General features: G+C 49.6%; 1 protein-coding gene across 3 annotated transcripts in view; it reads left to right on the top strand.

The window, feature by feature from the left end:
- Positions 1-18,507, top strand: part of Stab2 (stabilin 2) — a 143,366-nt gene that overhangs the window by 115,276 nt on the left and 9,583 nt on the right. For all 3 annotated transcript variants that reach the window (XM_087902081.1, XM_087902082.1, XM_087902080.1), the window contains 7 exons: positions 237-386; positions 1,666-1,770; positions 3,111-3,218; positions 5,342-5,535; positions 12,418-12,559; positions 15,332-15,465; positions 18,251-18,416. In XM_087902081.1, coding sequence (XP_087758207.1) covers positions 237-386; positions 1,666-1,770; positions 3,111-3,218; positions 5,342-5,535; positions 12,418-12,559; positions 15,332-15,465; positions 18,251-18,416 — 999 coding nt within the window. The remainder of the gene's footprint in view (positions 1-236; positions 387-1,665; positions 1,771-3,110; positions 3,219-5,341; positions 5,536-12,417; positions 12,560-15,331; positions 15,466-18,250; positions 18,417-18,507) is intronic.

Consider the following 18,507-nt stretch of genomic DNA (forward strand, 5'->3'; position numbering starts at 1 on the left):
CTCAAAGCCAGGTCTCCTGACTCCCATTACAGCATGCTGTTCATCCCATGACCCTGCCAAGGCAGAATCAGATCAGACGCATGAGACTCAGGTCCCAGAAGCCAGTGGCTTGCCCTGTGTGTGGACTGACCCCCAGGACCACGAGAAGATGTCAGTACTGACAGTGTGTTTACGGCAGTGCTGCACTGCCCTGGACCAGGAGGCTGTGTAGTCACCGCTCTCTCATTTTCTTCCAGCCTGCCCCGGAGGACCGGATACACCGTGTAATAACCACGGTGTCTGCCATGATCTGTACTCGACCACAGGACAGTGCCAGTGCAACACCGGTTTCAACGGGACAGCCTGTGAGCTGTGCTGGCCGGGGAGATTTGGGCCAGACTGTCAGCGTATGTGGCCACTTGCTGTGTTAGCCTGTTGGTAGCTGTATGTTCCCTGTCCTCATCCATTTCACCCACTCACTGAGTTATTCTACACTCGTGGTGACTATGGGAATTTATCAAGTGCCAGGCATATGCAGTTTTGCATTTAGTCCTTAGTGCAACCTTTGAGGTAGGAACTGATGTTGATGAAGAAACTAAGGGGAAGAGATTAGCGATGCACTTGCCAGCTTGGGATTGTCCTGAAATTCAGAGGTACAGAGGTGAGAGGGGTGTAGAGAGTCAACGAGTGCAGAGAAACAAAAGCAGTCATCAAGCTGAGTAGGTGTGTGAGCAGGTGACAGATCCGAGCACAAGACACTCACACAGAGACTGTGAGCTCCCAGGACCATCAAGAGCAGGCAGAGGCAGCTGCCGGAGATGCTGGGTCTTCACTCACCGCCCAGGGCCCTGAGCACTCAGTCTGTGAGAAGGAACTCCAGTTCTCATCCTAGTCAGCTAACACTGAAGTGGCCTGTGTCACAGGGGGCCACTGGACTCACACGCAAGTCAGAGCGGCTTTCCCAGAGGGAAGCCAATGCAGGGGTCCAGTGGGCCTGCCTGTGAGAAAGAGTAAGAGTAGGCGGGGAAGGGGAAGGGCAGGAGGAGACAAAGCCTGAGAGTCACCTGGAGCCAGGGCACACAGGAAACTCTAGACCAGAGGACATGACTCAGCGTCTGTTCTAAGTGTGACAGGCCAGGCGGAAATGAAGAACTGTTGGGAACAGATTGAAGAGGGTGGCTCTAACTGTCCCGTGGATTACACACTGTAGGGAGCATGTGCAGAGACAGGGCCACCTCTGGGGAGGCTGACGCAGCTGCAGCCCGGGAGGACTTGGGCTGGCACAGCCATACTGAGGTGGTGAGCAGAACTGGCACGTGGGTTTAAATTTTTTTTTAAGTAGATAAGCATGAAGCCCCCAAGGAAGCTGTTGCTTCCATCTGTTGGGTGACTGCCATGGCCCTCTGCTTCTGTGACAACAGCATGTGGGACATTTATTGTCGCACATTCAGGAGCTGATTAGACCTCTGTAAACCCTAGGAGAACAGGGGCCTTATCTGCTGTGACTTCCCTCAGCTCCCATTGTGTAGCAGAGCCTGGCCTGTGGGTCTGTTATTTTTGGAATTGGGGGATACGATGACTATGGCAGAAGACACACACTGACTACACCCAGAGGCAGGCAGGCAGTGGGGCTGAGCAGACATCGCCGCAGGTCACTAACTACAGACACTCTGGTTTCTCTTACAGCCTGTGGCTGCTCAGAGCACGGACAGTGTGATGAGGGAATCTCCGGCTCTGGACAGTGCTTCTGTGAAGCAGGGTGGACAGGCCGCTTCTGTGACACTCTCTCAGGTCTGTTGAGGGAGTGGCCAGCCAGGCACAGCCCCTGGCTACCGGGGACCCTCTTGAGGGAGTGCAAGTGAGGTTGGAATCTGAGTGGTAGCTGAGAAAATGCCAGTGTGTGTGCTCCCACTTCACCTGTGTGTGCTCCCACTTCCACCTGTGGGTGCTTCCCTCACCCGTGGGTGCTCCCCTCACCCGTGGGTGCTCCCACTCCACCCGTGGGTGCTCCCCTCACCCGTGGGTGCTCCCCTCACCCGCGGGTGCTCCCCTTCACCTGTGGGTGCTCCCCCTTCACCTATGGGTGCTCCCCCCTTACCTGTGGGTGCTCCCACTTCACTGTAAACAGTGACTTTAACTGTGGCCTGGACCTCGGGAGGTTGCTGGTTCAGAAAAAACTTGGTGAAAAGATTTTACTCCAATCTAAAAGCCACACAGTGTGAATGACTCCTTATGGTGGGACTCAGCCCAGGTGCGTGATGACAGAAATCAAGTGGTCTCAGGACAACTCAGTCTTTGAACTCCTGAGACCAGGATGTGGGCCCTGATTCTGCTACGTACTGGTGAATGGCCTTGGACAGCCCATCCTCACCTTGCTCGAACATACTGTACCCTGTGCAAGGGAAGGGTTGCCAGGGTGACTCTAAAGTTCCTGTGTTTGTATCAGCCATGTCAAATGCAGTCACTTCCATTATTATTGTGGTCATCACCATCATCATCATCGTCATCATCATCATCATCATCACCATCACCATCATCATCATCATCATCATCTTGATCTTTTTTGTTTTAAGAAACAAAGTCTCTGTGTTCTAAAAAGCCTATGATGTGAAGGCCAAATCATTCTGCCTAAATGAATGACCTTTCCTCCTCCCCGGAGTCAGAGGGCTTCAGCAGCTCCAACAGTATGGCCAAGTGTGCTTCCAACCCTGCCCACCCACCCTACCCCTCAGCTTCAGGATGCCTGTGCGCACCACAGCCCCATCCGATCACCAGCGTGCCACACGTCTCCCCCAGCTCAGTGGTGCCCTTGGAAGACAGTGAAATTTCTGTTCCAATTTAACCTTCTCTGGTAGCCCAGGTTCTTAGAGCAAAAGAGTCTATTGCGCAGGTTCATCCCTGCTTGCAAGTTTGGAGGAATGAAGTTCAAATAGTTGCCTCTAAGGCAACCTGTGCACTATAATCTGAACTGCTTGGCAGACATAGCCCAGAATCTCCAGGGTAGACGGGTCCTCAGCTAATCATCCCCATCTTCCCGCCATCTATGAAATGTCTGAAAAGAGCCCCGGAAAAACTGTGTAGGGGAAACTGATGCTGTACAATGGGGTGCAGGGCGGCCTTTTTCTTTGCAGTTGTGTTTCCAGTCTGCATGCCTCCTTGTTCTGTGCATGCCACATGTATGGAGAACAACACGTGTGTGTGTAACCTGAATTATGAAGGTGACGGAATCACGTGCACAGGTGAGTCCTCTTTGCATCCTTGGGGCCAGCAGCCAGCACGGGAGGGGAGCGGAGTGTGGCCACCGCTGGGCTCCATCGCCTCTTCTGCTGTCTGCTGGGGTCTCTGCAACAACACCTGTCCCCTTTAGGACTCGGCTCACAGTTGCCCTGCCTGCCTCCCAAGCCATGATTTTAAAATTTTAAATTGCTTTGCAAAACAAGGTATCCTGTCTTTTATAGTATTTTTCTAACTCAATAAGTAGTCGATCTTGCTTCAGAACTTCAGAAACCGTTACAGCATTAGAATGAAAGAGTTAAGACTGCATGTTCTCTGACCCCAGTTGTCCTGCCAGTGGGAACGGACCCAGAGCCTTTCAGTGCTAGGCAGGCATGCTGCAGCCAAGTCACACCAGCATCCGCACCGTCACTCCACAGTGGCCAGGAGTGTGCTCGGCACACTGAGTCTCACCAGCATCCACAGTGAAACTCCACAGTGGCCAGGAGTGTGCTTGGCACACTGAGTCACACCAGCATTCACACTGTCAGTCCACAGTGGCCAGGAGTGTGCTCGGCACACTGAGTCTCACCAGCACCCGAGTGTCAGTCCACAGTGGCCAGGACTGTGCTTGCCACACTGAGTCCCAAGGGAGCACAAGCGAAGTAACCGAATGCTTATTCTGCCTTGTATGACAGTCTGTTGGCTAGCACCTGTCGTATGTCATATCTAGCTGCCAGAGAGCTGGGAAATGCCACCATCTTGTTAGACAGGCCACAGCACATTCCACCTTCAGCTCTGTTACAGCGGGAAAGAAGCAGGTGGTGAACAGCCTCCGGCACATGTTTCTGAAGTTTCCTATGATTAAAGACTCACACAGCGAATGCACTTTATAAATAGTAGATTTTGCCATGTCTGCCCTTGCGTAGTCTCCTGCAGGAATTTCAGAAGTGGGTCCGTACTCAACAATGGCAGTGGAAAGCCCAGCTCCCCACTCTACCCTGCTGGCCAAGAGGAGACTTCCGGCCCTCAGGATGATGCTCTCAGGGTCTCAAGTGGCTCCAGTGACTCTGAGCCTAAGTGCAAGCAGAAGAAATACGACAACTTCCCAGCTACTCACACAGCTCCCGACAGACTAGTACAGGTTGAAATTCGGCAGTTGTGAAAACAAAGACCCTGAAAGCAGACACAACACAGTGAGGTCTAGCCAAGCTGGGTTTTTCTCCTAGCCCTGCACACGCTGCCTCATTCACCCTTGCCAGGTCAAGCAAGCTCTCTGAGACTGGCCCTTAGCTCAGGGTTGGACATGTCTGTCTCACAAGGTGTCCCTTACTGTAGCAACAGTATACCTACACACACACGTTCGTGCACACACACACATGCACACAAACCACACACACACCACATGCACACACGCATGAGCATACGTACACACATGCATACATGTACACACACACCACATGCACACACGCATGAGCATACATACATACATGCATACATGTACACACACACACTGTCGTAGTCTGCTTTCTGCTGCCATGATAAACACTCTGACTAGAGACAACTTAGGTGGGAAAAATTTATCTGGCTTACGTTTTGAGCCACAATCTATCACTGAGGGAAGGCAAGACAGGAGCTCAAGTGGGACAGAATCAAAAGCCATGGAGGAATGTTGCTCCCTCACGGGCTTCTGCTCGTCAGCTTTCTCGTACAGCCCAGGCCCACTGCCTAGGGATGGCGCCGCCCACAGTGGACTGTGCTGGGCCTTCTTCCAGCCATCATCAATCTAGATGATCCTTACAGATGGGCATGGGTCAGTCTGATCTGGATCTGAACAACCCATCAACTGAGAACCCCTCAAATGATTCTAGGCCGTGTCAAGTTAGCCAGGACATGGACACACACACAGAGGTGAGGTAGGGAGGGAGGAGAGAGTTCTAGCATCAAAACCCCCAGTGTATTCTGAAAATCTCTATCAAAGCTGTCCTATGAGAATGTGACAAGCCTGTCAAGAGTCATAAGGACAAGAGTCATATACAAGCTAGCAGAGAGCTCACAGGTCAGGGAGACCAGAGACACGCACATACGAGGTCAAGGCCTCTGACGGCACAGACAGTGGCACATGAAACCTCTACGCTTTCTCTTGCAGCTGTGGATTTCTGCAAACAGAACAACGGGGGCTGTGCAAAGGCTGCCAAGTGCTCTCAGCAGGGCACACAAGTCTCCTGCAGCTGCAAGAAGGGCTACCAGGGAGACGGCCACAGCTGCACAGAGATAGACCCCTGTGCGGACGGCATCAACGGTGGATGTCACGAGCACGCCACCTGCAGGATGACTGGCCCAGTGAGTGAGTCGCACTTCCCTGGGGACATCTGGGCCCTGGTGTCCTCAGCTACCTGGCCTCTGCTACACTGTCTTCCCGCCTTGGTCTCCTTCTAGTAAAAGTCAGTGTTGGTGCAATTTTGTACCCTCAGCAGAAGAGGACATTAGCGTCAAATTCAGTGAAGTTCCCTTAAAGTCTGTTGTTTAGTTAATAGGACTACAAACGTCACTCAGAAGCTTCCATACAGCTAGAGGAGACGCTCAGGCTAAGGGAAGCTGATGGACTATAGAGCAGAGGTTCTCAGTCTGTGGGTCACAGTCCCTCTGCAGGTTACATTTCAGATGTCCTGCAAATCAATATTTACATTATGATTCATAACAACAGCAACATTAGTAGCAATGAAATAACCTTATGGTTGGGGTCACCACAACATGAGGAACTGGATTAAAGGGTTGCCGTGTTAGGAAGGCTGAGAACGGCTGCCATAGAGGGTTGTAAGCTTCCGCACTTTTCTGTGGACACCCGAACCTCGAAACAGGCGCGCGCTTTCCTGACTCGAGCCCACGAGAACGGACGCATGTCCTAGGGGTTTGAACAGACGACACACACACACAAAGAGACCGGCTCATCTGCCAAAGAGCAAGTGGCAAATGGCAGATTTATTAAGCATAAGTCGGGTATATATACTGTGGGGCAAAAAGACACCAGCCCCCCATCAGGATCAAGGAAAGAGAAAAGTCAGGGGGTCGCACCCAAGGTCGGACAGCAGCTGAACAGAGAAAAGAGGAAGCCAGGTGGGCGTGCTCAGGCTCAGAGAAAAGCTGACCCGGGAACCTTGCCTGCGGGCGAGAACCTTGCTTGCAGGTGGAATTACCATGACAGAAGAGTTCTCTCTGAGCTACACCCTTGGGCTGTAGGTGATATTAACATAACAGGAGAGGGCAGTTCTATGCTACACCCTCAAGCTGCTGCAGTGGAACCAGGAAGCAGAACAGCCCTGCATAGCACCTCGGGAAAAATGGGGAACCTGTGTACCTACAAGTCTCCCTTTAAATATATATAAAATATGATGACTAGCAGCTGTCTTAGGCATGTCGGTCGTTGGGTTAGGTCCCTAAACCCGTCTACGGGAATGTGTTCAGGTCCAAACGCACCCCTTGTCTTAGGCGAGACCGCCCCCCCCGTGCAATAAACCCGTCATTGCTTACTAGTCATACATTGAATCCAGCCATATTTATGCTGAAAGATACTCCGAGGTGAATGCCTACTAGGGCCAGGCCGTGGCGGACCTAAAGCCATTGGCCAGGTGAAAATGTTCCAGCATACACATGAGTAATCCTGGAAGAGACTGTGCTTGCACAGTGTCTGAAACGTTTTGCTCTGAATAGAGCCCTTTTGAGTAAGGCTACGGCACCAGCAAATGGGACCCCTGGAATGACTAACCATACTAAATTAAAGCCAATTAGCAATTTTGTATTCCGGGGTCCGAGAAAAGCAGCAAAATCTTAACCAGCGACCAGCAGAGGTCAAAATCCACACCCAGTTTGTAAAGATCAACAAAAGCATCCAATCGAGAATTTAAATTAATTTGAATGTCCATGGTATTTCTGTCTGACCTGCAGGGTTCCCGCAGCTGCAATCTAGGGTAGTACTCAATGCTGCAATCTAGGGTAGGGGAAGTAGCTGCTTCCCCTCAGGGGGTAGAACAGCCTTGGCTAAACAGGCAGATCAAGGCAGAGCAAGATAAGAAGCTGGGAAAGGGGCAAAGGCAGGCGCTGGATCATCTCTCAGGAATCTGCCATCTTTCTCGCCGCCTCTGCCGCGACCGCGGGGTCTCTTGATCTCGCCTTGTCCTCAGGTCTCTGAATAGAGGAATCCACGGTCCGCACCAGACGTTCAGGGACCCAAATGGATTGCTTTGCATCCTGTGGAAACACACAAACAGCTCCTCTACCCCAAATTAATGCATGAACTGGACCATGTTACACATTGGGAGTAAAAAATACTCAGAACAAAAACTTAGCTCAGCCAGTATTGACGTCGGCTGGTCTTGAACTTAGAGACCTACAGGTCTCTGCTCCAAAGAGCAAATTTCATTGGCCTGTGCCATTGCAACCGGCCTAAATATTGGGCTGCATAGCGAACCCCAAAACATCCTTAGAATTAGTTTTGCCTGGAACTTTTCCAGGGGCAGAAAATAATTATCTGATCCAGTATGTGAGCACTTACATAACTGGATAGGATTATTAAAATTGTTATCTTTATGGGGGCACATTGCCTCCCGCCAACATTTGAGAAATAATTAATAGGATCGACATATCTGGCTACAGATGTGGAAATCTTTGTCAGTCATCAATCCATACAGAAAACATTAGGACTCCAGAAACAGTCCTCCAAAGAACAATTAATGAAATAAAATATATGTAACAGATCTAAACTGAAAACTCTCAATGGACAAACTTAAAAATGACTGAAAAACATTTTGAAAAATCCTTAAGCATGACACCTTTAGTCATTGGAGAATTGTGAATCAAAATAACTTTTGAGACTATCTTATTTTAAATGACATGACCAAGATCAACCATTGCTCATAATTTACATTTAAGAGAAACCTTTCCATGATTGGTGGAAATGTAAATTGGCACAGTCTGGAATTTAGAAAATTAGGCAACATACCATCTCAAAATTTAGCTATGCCTCTTTAGGTCCTAAATAGATTGTTTTGAATCTGGTATAGTTGAGCTATTGTTCCAAAAATTTTAGAAAACCAGTTCTCCCGCTCCTAGCCTGGAGCCCTCTAAAAATGTGTAAGCAACCTTTCTTTAGAAAGGAAAACATTAGATTTAAAATCAGACAACTGTTTCTTATAACAACCTCTTTAACTCTGATTTACCCGGGGTATTCCCCATTTCCTTAATTATCCCTTATTTAATTATATCTCAATCCACAATGCATCCTGGGCACACAACAGGATGACCCAGTCCACGATCCTCATCTTTCCGATCTCGTCTTCGAGTCTCGGCGGAGGGTGTCCAGGTTGAACGAAATCCATAGAGCATGAAGTTGAGGAGAAACAGCAGCTTGCTTATTGCTCTGCTGGGGCTAGCTTTTTACCATGGCACCAAATGGAGAGCCACGGAGGGACTCTCACCTGACCCCAGCAGGGATCAAGGAATAATCACCTGCACTCAAACTTCCTCATCCAACTCCAGGAGCAGAGGGAAGTTATGATTCTTTGTAGATAAGCTCCTAAAACATCTTGTCCTGGAATAACTCTGTAGACCAGGCTGTCCGTGAACTCATAGAGTCCCATTGTCTCTGCTTCCCCAATGCTGGGATTAAAGGCGTGTGCTACAACACCTAGAACTTACAGAGATCTGTCTCTGCCTCCCAGGCATTGGAATTAAAGGTGTATACCACCACACCCAACTACTCTCTTTCTAAAGAACTTTAACTTTTAGCCTGCATATATTTTTAACACATTGTAAACCAGTTTGAGGTTTTCTTCCTCTTAGAATCTCTCTTTACCGTATATTTTCCTTTTTTGACCACATAAGCCTTTAATTTACTAAGCAATATGAAGACCCGTGGCTTTGACGGCTAGATTTAACCCATTTCTTAGCTTTCTATTGAGATGGAAAATCCTTGACCTAGCAGCCTTAACGTTGTTTGCCATTGTCCCAGGCTATAGGTCTGCCTTTGTTATCTAGGATACAGGCAACCTGCTGAAGCAGCTCCCCAGCTATGGCGCGCTTTCTGAGCTAACCCAAAGGTAGCAACTGTCTGCCAAAAAACTGTAGGCTCGTGGCCTCTGTCAGCTTAAAGGCATTTGTGTCTGGCCCAGCCTTAGTCATGGGCATGCGCAGCCTTTGTTTTGTTGGCGCTGTTCTGAGCCTCACATAACATTACATACAGCCTCCGATGTAAACCTGCCCTTAGCCCATCCATTTGTGACAGGCACCTTTTGCCACCACGGCGTTTTGCGCCTTGGCCGCCAGTTTCCTGGGACTCCTAGAGTTGCCAGCCGCAGTTGCACAGCCTGTTGGAGTCCTGTGTACAGACCCTGTACGGTCTGTCGGCCTCCACGCAGGTGGATCACATTCCGCCTAGCATGTAGCTCATTAGCTGCGGGTAATACCCAGCACCATCTACGGCTTGGGGCTCAAGGCTGCTGCGCTCTCTTATTTTGTCAAAACTCTCTCTCTTTTGCTCTTTTGCCTTTAGTTACTCAGAAACTCTTAATAGAACTGTTAGACACACCTTTGAATATTTTCTCAGCCCGAGGTCCGCAATTACATGGCCATCGGCTATTGCTAGCGTGCTTGCTTAAGCTGGGTCCTGTAACCTTGGGAACAGATTTTAGCAGGGAGCTAGCTGCACCCAGCCTGTTTTCTTAGGCAAAAATTAAAGTTCCCTGAATTTGTGAGAGTCAGGGACTGAGTTTTAAAATAGTCTAAATAGTCTCTTGTGCAGTGTCATCTTAATCCTGGTACCTAGTCTCATTACAAATTTTAGCAGCTGATTTGCCCACTGGCCTTCAGCTCTGGATCAGACCTTTCGGCACCCATACTTCTAAAAATCAAACTCATTCACCCCCTTATCACACGTGCACAACCGCACATCACAACACTGGCCAGATTCCGGATCGTGGAGGGAACCCCTACCTCTTTGGGTTTCTCGTGGTAGATCCCACCCAGGGACGCCATCTGTAAGCTTCCGCACTTTTCTGTGGACACCCGAACCTCGAAACAGGCGCGCGCTTTCCTGACTCGAGCCCACGAGAACGGACGCATGTCCTAGGGGTTTGAACAGACGACACACACACAAAGAGACCGGCTCATCTGCCAAGAGCAAGTGGCAAATGGCAGCTTTATTAAGCATAAGTCGGGTATATATACTGTGGGGCAAAAGGACACCAGCCCCCCATCAGGATCAAGGAAAGAGAAAAGTCAGGGGGCCGCACCCAAGGTCGGAGAGCGGCTGAACAGAGAAAAGAGGAAGCCAGGTGGGCGTGCTCAGGCTCAGAGAAAAGCTGACCCGGGAACCTTGCCTGCGGGCGAGAACCTTGCTTGCAGGTGGAATTACCATGACAGTAGAGTTCTCTCTGAGCTACACCCTTGGGCCGTAGGTGAAATTAACATAAGAGGAGAGGGCAGTTCTATGCTACACCCTCAAGCTGATGCAGTGGAACCAGGAAGCAGAACAGCCCTGCATGGCGTCTCGGGAAAAGTGGGGAACTTGTGTACCTACAAGTCTCCCCTTAAATATATATAAATATGATGACTAGCAGCTGTCTTAGGCATGTCGGTCGTTGGGTAGGATCTCTAAACCCGTCTACGGGAATGTGTTTAGGTCCAAACGTACCCCTTGTCTTAGGCGAGACCGCCCCCCCCCCCCCCGTGCAATAAACCCGTCATTGTTTACTAGTCATACATTGAATCCAGCCATATTTATGCTGAAAGATACTCCGAGGTGAATGCCTACTAGGGCCAGGCCGTGGCGGACCTGAAGCCACTGGCCAGGTGAAAATGTTTCAGCATATACATGAGCAATCCTGGAAGAGACTGTGCTTGCACAGTGTCTGAAACGTTTTGCTTTGAATAGAGCCCTTTTGAGTAAGGCTACGGCACCGGCAAATGGGACCCCTGGAATGACTAACCAAACTAAATTAAAGCCAATTAGTAATTTTGTACCTGTGTACCTACAGAGGGTCTCTCCATGCTGCCTTCCCAACTCTCCCGGAAGTCTGTCCCGACCCCAGACCTAAAGCTCATTAGAACAGAAAGTTAGTAATGAATGGCATGATGGTGACATGCTCTCACGTCATGATGGTGACACGCCCTCACGTCATGATGGTGACATGCCCCACATCATGATGGTGACATACCCCACGTCATGATGGTGACATGCCCCACGTCATGATGGTGACACGCTCTCACGTCATGATGGTGACATGCCCCACGTCATGATGGTGACACACCCTCACGTCATGATGGTGACATGCCCCACGTCATGATGGTGACATGCCCCACGTCATGATGGTGACATGCCCCACGTCATGATGGTGACATGCCCCATGTCATGATGGTGACACGCTCTCACGTCATGATGGTGACACGCCCTCACGTCATGATGGTGACATGCCCCCACGTCATGATGGTGACACGCTCTCACGTCATGATGGTGACATGCCCCACGTCATGATGGTGACACGCCCTCACGTCATGATGGTGACATGCCCCACGTCATGATGGTGACATGCCCCATGTCTTTTCAGAACTGAGTCAGTGCCCATTTTTTAACTGGTGGGACATGATGCCCATTACCAGTTGCAAACGGAGGTTTGGAGTCAAGCAGCCTTTGAGACTTAGCTCTAAGCATCCACTATGTATGGCTGGAGTCTGACTACTTGATGTGTCTTAAGCTTCAGTGTCCTTGGGGAATGTGGGCCTAATAACAGAGACGTCATAGCATTTGTAAGGTTAGATGAGGTCACTCTCTGGACCAGTGGTCACAACGCAACAACAATGACCTATAGCAGGTGCCAGGGATATGGAAAAAAAAAAGACAGCATCCCTGCATTCCAGGAGTGTGCACAAGTAGAGAAAAGGGGTGGCACTAGGGAAAGGCCATGAGCAGAGATGGGGCCCATGTGTTGGAATAAGGTCAAGAGTTGCTTCCTGCAGGGTGCTCGGAAGGGAGGGGCTCTCGGAGAAAGCAACATGTATGCCAAGAATGATGGTGGCCTTTCGTCATGAGCCTGCACAGAGCAAGACGACCTTTATTCTACTGGCACAGGGCCTAGCACAATGCTCTTTGCCAACTGCTTCTGGACTGGATGGGTGTCCTCTCGAAGATGGGATCCTGGGGCTTTTTCATCTGTTCCCCCCCTCTCTCCTCAGGGCAGGCACAAGTGTGAATGTAAGAGTCACTATGTGGGAGACGGAGTGAACTGTGAGCCCGAACAGCTACCGCTGGACCGCTGCTTACAGGACAACGGACAGTGCCATCCAGATGCTAACTGTGCAGACCTCCACTTCCAGGGTCAGTGTGGCTGGGGCGCTTGCCCAATGCACCTTTCTCTTCAGGCTTGGGTGAGGGGTGTGTGCAGGGGACAAAAGAAAGATGAAATAAAACAGAAACTAAAGAGTCCACACATTATCCAGACCCCCCGAGGCAGGAGAGTCGACTCACAAATGGACCTTGAAGGCTAGAACTCAAGGGGTCCAAAGGCCTTCCCAGTGCTTTCCCTTCCTATGATGCTTAGCACCCTCAGAACCATTGGCCGGAATCAAATCTGGGAGGCGCAGCTTAGGGTGGTCTATGACGAAGAGGCTGTCACCTGCAGCAACAACCTAACACTTACCAGCTGCTCGCTCCTCACACGGTGACCAGCACAGACCACATGCGCCTCTGAGGACGGCTCCAGTGGTGGAGAATAAACTCGCAGGTTAATAAAGCCCACAGCAGAAAGTAGAAAAGCCACAGTGCAGAGGCCCAGCAGCTAGGGCATGTTGAAACCCACAGGAAAACCACCAAAAGCCAGTTCAGAGCCAGAGAGAGCCGGACTTAAGGGATTTCAAAAGGGACCCAAGCTACTGTGCCCTGTGTCCTACCAGTATTGACTGGAGATCCCTGCATGGTTGGCTCTCCTTTACAAGCAAAGTCAACTTAGAGAGTTTTTGTTGTTTGGGGTTTTGCTTCCATATCTCAATAGCAACTATGGATTTAACACTTGTCTACAGCAAACCCTGAGGTATGCCTCAAATCCCTCCTAGAGTAAGACAAAGGAGTTCTCTACATTCAGGGACACAGAAGACATAGACTGTTTCTCCAAGAAGAGAACCAGGACAATGGGGAAACTTAAATGAATGTAAGATAAGGGGAAAACATAGGAAAACGGAAGGCAAAATCTTACCCTATATCCCTGTAGCTGTAATAAAAGCAAGAATAGAAAGAATGAAGATGAAAGCAGGGGCTCAGAAATCCTAGCTATTTGCACGCCCATATCTGCAGCAGCAGCAGCGTGCGGAGCAGCTAGAAGGTAGAGGCACCAAGGGTTTCTGAGGGTGGATAACAAATGGAGCAGAGCCGTGCAATGGGCAACACCCACCATAGCACATGACAAATTCTGATAGGTGCTACCATGGGCTAACTAGCCTTGGTGCATTACATCGAGTGACACCATCCAGACACAAAGAGACAGCCATCCTATGAGTCAGGTGTCTGAGAAACCTAAGCCAGGTAGATTCATCGGGGGAAGAATAGAAGACCGGCTCCCCCAGGAAGAGGGGGGACAGTGGGGAGCGGCTGTTAACAGAGACTTTGCTGGAATTATAGAAATGTACTGTGAATGGATAAGAGTAATGTTTTCCCAACAGCGTACAGGTAAAAGTTGTACACTTAAAATTCTCAAGCCGGGCAGTGGTGGCGCACACCTTTAGTTCCATCACTGGGGAGGCAGAGGCAGGCAGATCTCTGTGAGTTCAAGACCAGCCTGGTCTACAAGAGCTAATTCCAGGACGGGTTCCAAAGCCACAGAGAAACCCTGTTTCGAAAAACCAAAAAAAAAAGGTCAAAAAAAGCAAATTTTATGCTATATGTGTGTATGTGTATATATATACATATATATGTGTATATGTGTGCATATATATACATACATATATATACATATATGTATATATATAAAACAATTTTTAAAACAGAGAGGGTGGGCATGATAATACATGCCTTTAAAAAGTCCCAGCATTCAGGGGGCAGAGGTAGATAGATTTCTGTGAGTTCGCGGTTAGCCTGGTCTTTGTATAAACTTCCAGGTCAGGCAGGACTACATAATGAGACCTGTCTCAAAAAAACAAAAACAAAAATCAACAACAATAATAACAACCATAAAAAGAAAAACAAGTTTTTTCAGACAGAGAAGAGGTCCGTCTAGGTGAGCTGAGAGACATTTTCCAGAGCTTGGGACTACAGTGGAGACCCGGCATATGCCGGCACTGGTCAAACCTAGAGAAGGCAGGGGAGGCCGTGTGCTAGAGAAAACTGGGCAGTGAGAGGGCAGTTCTGGGTGAGGGGAGATGGCCCAGGTGATCGCCACTGTTCAGTGTGTGTGCAGTGCCTGCAGAAGCCAGAAGAGGGCGTTGGATCTCCTGGGTCTGGAGTTACAAACAGTTGTGAGCTGCTGTGTGAAGCACAATTCATAAAAACTCAGAGAAATTGGGCTTCAACCTCTAAAAGTCAGAAGGAACACCACCAGCCACTGACTCTTACCTCTGCCTCAGTCCGAAATGGCAATCCTGCCTCCAGGAATCCGAGAGACTGTGTCTGAGAGCTGTCTCCTCCCGTTTTATAATTCTCTCTAGGGCTGGAATTAAAGGTGTGCCCCACTGGGATTAAAAGCATGCACTCCCCAGTTTCTATAGCAACTAGTGTGATTACTGGGGTTTAAGGTGTGTGTCACCACTGCCTGGCCTGTAAGGCTGACCAGTGGGGCTGTTTTACTCTCAGATCTGCAGACAAGCTTTATTTATTAACATACAGATGGAATGCCACCACAGCTGTGTGGGCACTGCTCTGAAAAAGTGGCCAGTGCATCTCTCCAGCCCTGTTTATATGATTAAAAAGAATAAATATTTCAGCTGACTTACCTCAACATAACTTGAAGGGGAAGTGGCTTCCCAGGGTACCCTGAGCTACAGTTGGAAGAAATGACTTCCCAGAGCTACAGTTGGCATCTACCTTGAATTCCTTCTAAGTCTTTGGCCTGAATCCCTGCTGGCCAAGTGGACTGACTGCGTAATCTCCCTCCTGTTCTAGACACGACTGTTGGGGTATTCCATCTGCGCTCCCCACTGGGCCAGTACAAACTGACCTTTGACAAAGCCAAAGAGGCCTGTGCCAACGAAGCCGCAACCATGGCCACCTACAACCAGCTCTCCTATGCCCAGAAGGTGGGTTCCCAGTTAAGCAGTTCCTTAAGCAGAGCCAACCGGGAGGGTGAGCCGGCAGCCTCCTGGGAAGCTGGAGAAAGCTGGGGTGGCTGGGGTGGCTGACTCCTTGGAGGTCAGCACGGGAGACCCCACAGCAATGGTGAGAGCCCATCATGTCTGAAGTCAGGCGTCTACCGCGTGTCCAGTACCGTGTTGGGTGACATGTTGGCTTTCTTACCGCATCCCTGGGATTGGTGTCCTTCTGTTCACACACACAGAAACTGGGGCTCAGAAAGGTTAAATATGATATCCAATGTCATCCAGAGGTGGTCCTTCCAGGAGGCAGAGTGAACTGCTCACACCATAGCTGGATGCCAGGAAGGCTAGTAACCACAGCCTAGGCAGGGTATCCTTGAACCAACAAAACGGTTAGGGTCCTGGGGAACTAGTCAAAGGAAGGGCTGGGACCTGCAGGCTTCCACCCCAGCAGGACGAACAGCACTCAGGCTGCTCTCAGCCTCTAGCACACGGAAGCTGCCAGTGGGTGATTCTCACAAGACACGGAGGGAGGAAATGGCCAGAGGTCTGATCGTAGCACCCTTCCTTCAGCCTCCATCACAACCAGAGCTGACCACCTTTCTTCGTATCTTCCCAAGGAACAAAGCCCTTGATGCTAGGATTTGGTTTCTGACGGGTCTGAATCTTGCTTATTGTGACCAAAAGCCTTTAGTGCTGGTGTGTCTGTACAGGACACTGTGTGTGTGTGTGTGTGTGTGTGTGTGTGTGTGTGTGTGTGTGTAGGACTAACAGTAGTATATGTGTATAGGACTGTGGTAGTGTATTGTGTGTACAGTACTATGGTAGTCTGTGTGTACAGGACTGTGGGAATGTATGTGCATGTGTACAGGACTATGGTAGTGTGTGTGTGTACAGGACTATGGTAGTGTGCGTGTGTACAGGACTATGGTAGTGTGCATGTGTACAGGACTATGGTAGTGTGTGTGTGTACAGGACTATGGTAGTGTGTGTGTGTACAGGACTATGGTAGTGTGTGTGTGTACAGGACTATGGTAGTGTCTGTGTGTACAGGACTATGGGAATGTATGTGCATGTGTACAGGACTATGGTAGTGTGTGTGTGGACTATGGTAGTATGGAATGCAGAAGGAGTTCAACTTTAGGTTACTGAGAGATCTGGGACAAACTGGGTGCATTTGAATCTCCGAGGTGCTGACCCTATGACTTTGAGCAACTTGTTTTGTTTTGCCTCAGTCATCTTTTTAAAATATCTTTTGAGAATTTCATACATAAATACCATATTTACATCATTTTCACCCTTTGCTCCCCACCAGAACTCTTCCCATGCTTCCCACTCCTTCTCAATTTCATGACCTCTTCTTTAATACACACATAAACACACACACACACACACGTGCACACTCTTCTGAGTCCATTTTGTGTTGCCCCTATGTGTACTTGTTTAGGGACAACTATATGGGACTGGGAAACCAGGGATCTCATCCCTGGAAAAAACTGATTCTTCCTCTCACAGAAGCCGTTACCTGCCTGTGGCTCTTCATTGAGGGATATGGGGCCTTGTGGAAACCTTTCATTCACAGTGTCATGTTAACTGGTGTTAACCATCATGTGTATCTTGTTTGGGCAGCCATATTGGTGTACGTTCCCTGTCGTATACGGAAGACACTTATCTCTCAGGGTTCCCTGCTCCTCTGGCTCTTTAGAGTCTTTCTGCCCCCCCCCCACCTTTCCACTAAGCTTCTGGTACAGGAGTTGTGTTGCAGACATATCAGCTGATACTGGGCACCCCACAGTCACGTGTTGTCTGCTTTTTGACCAGTTGTAGATCTCTGTGATCAGCTCCATCTGTAAAAAGAAGCTGCTATACTCAGGGGCGAGAGCTGCACTTATCTCTGAGCGTAAAAACATGCAGTTAGGGATTACGCTGGCTTAGGAAAATGGCTGTAGTGCCCTCTCCTCTATTGCGCACGGCCTCAGCAGCCACGGGCAGCTGGCTAAGTTTGCAGCACCAAGCAGTGAATTCCCTCCTAGTGAGCAGCTAAAGTCCAATTGGGCAGAGATACCTTGCCAGTTGTTGGGTTTGTAAGCTTCACAGCAGGGAGGACTGTTGGGCAGCTCGCATAGCGCATAGTGCCTTCAACACTGTAGGAGCCAGACCTCAGAAAGGAGGCCTGCAGTAGCTCCAGCTGGAGCCTTCCAAGTCCTCTGTCCAAAGTGCAGAGTCTTCAGCAACAGTCTCAGCTGCGGGCTCTGGGAGACAGCCAAGAGTAACCACCATATTGTTTGGGAAGCCTTCTGGACCCCACTGATGGTTGCCTGGAAAAGAAGTTTTTCCATGCCTGGTACCGGGAGTTTTGTTAGATGAGCTATGGTTCTGGGGGTGAACACTATCACTTCTTGCCGCAATCATCTTAATCATTTGATAAGAGTTTTACAATTACAGCCACACGGGTGATGACGGTGATGGTGATGGTGATAATGATGATAACTCCATCATCAGTTAAGAGTTTTGTCCATTAATAAGCAGAGGAATTTGACCTGGGGTGAATGGCTGGTGGTGAATTCTTCTCAAGAGAATAGTGAGCATGAAAGTCCTGGACACCTAGAGAAAGAGTCACGGTCATTCACCCAGTGACTCGATGAACAAAAGTAGTGGCCACTGTATTCCAGGCAATGATTTGCAGTCTGGGTAGGGGTCAGAATTGCCCAGATGATTCCACAGCCAACGAGACGTCATAACTAACCCAGTCATCTCCCTGTCTCTGCAGGCCAGCTATCACCTCTGCTCAGCCGGCTGGCTGGAAAGTGGGCGGGTTGCCTACCCCACAACCTACGCCTCTCAGAAGTGTGGTTCAAACGTCGTGGGGATAGTGGACTACGGAAACAGGCCCAACAAGAGTGAAATGTGGGATGTCTTCTGTTACCGGATGAAAGGTCATTGTCCCTGGGCACCTCTGCCTGGCCAGCCGGTCCCCAGGAGAGCAGGGTGGCCCAGGCCTCACCTCACTGGGCACGGCCCCTGTGC

The sequence above is a fragment of the Myodes glareolus genome, chromosome 26, assembly GCF_982192425.1.
Source record: "Myodes glareolus chromosome 26, mMyoGla1.1, whole genome shotgun sequence".
Classification (NCBI taxonomy): Eukaryota; Metazoa; Chordata; class Mammalia; order Rodentia; family Cricetidae; genus Myodes; species Myodes glareolus.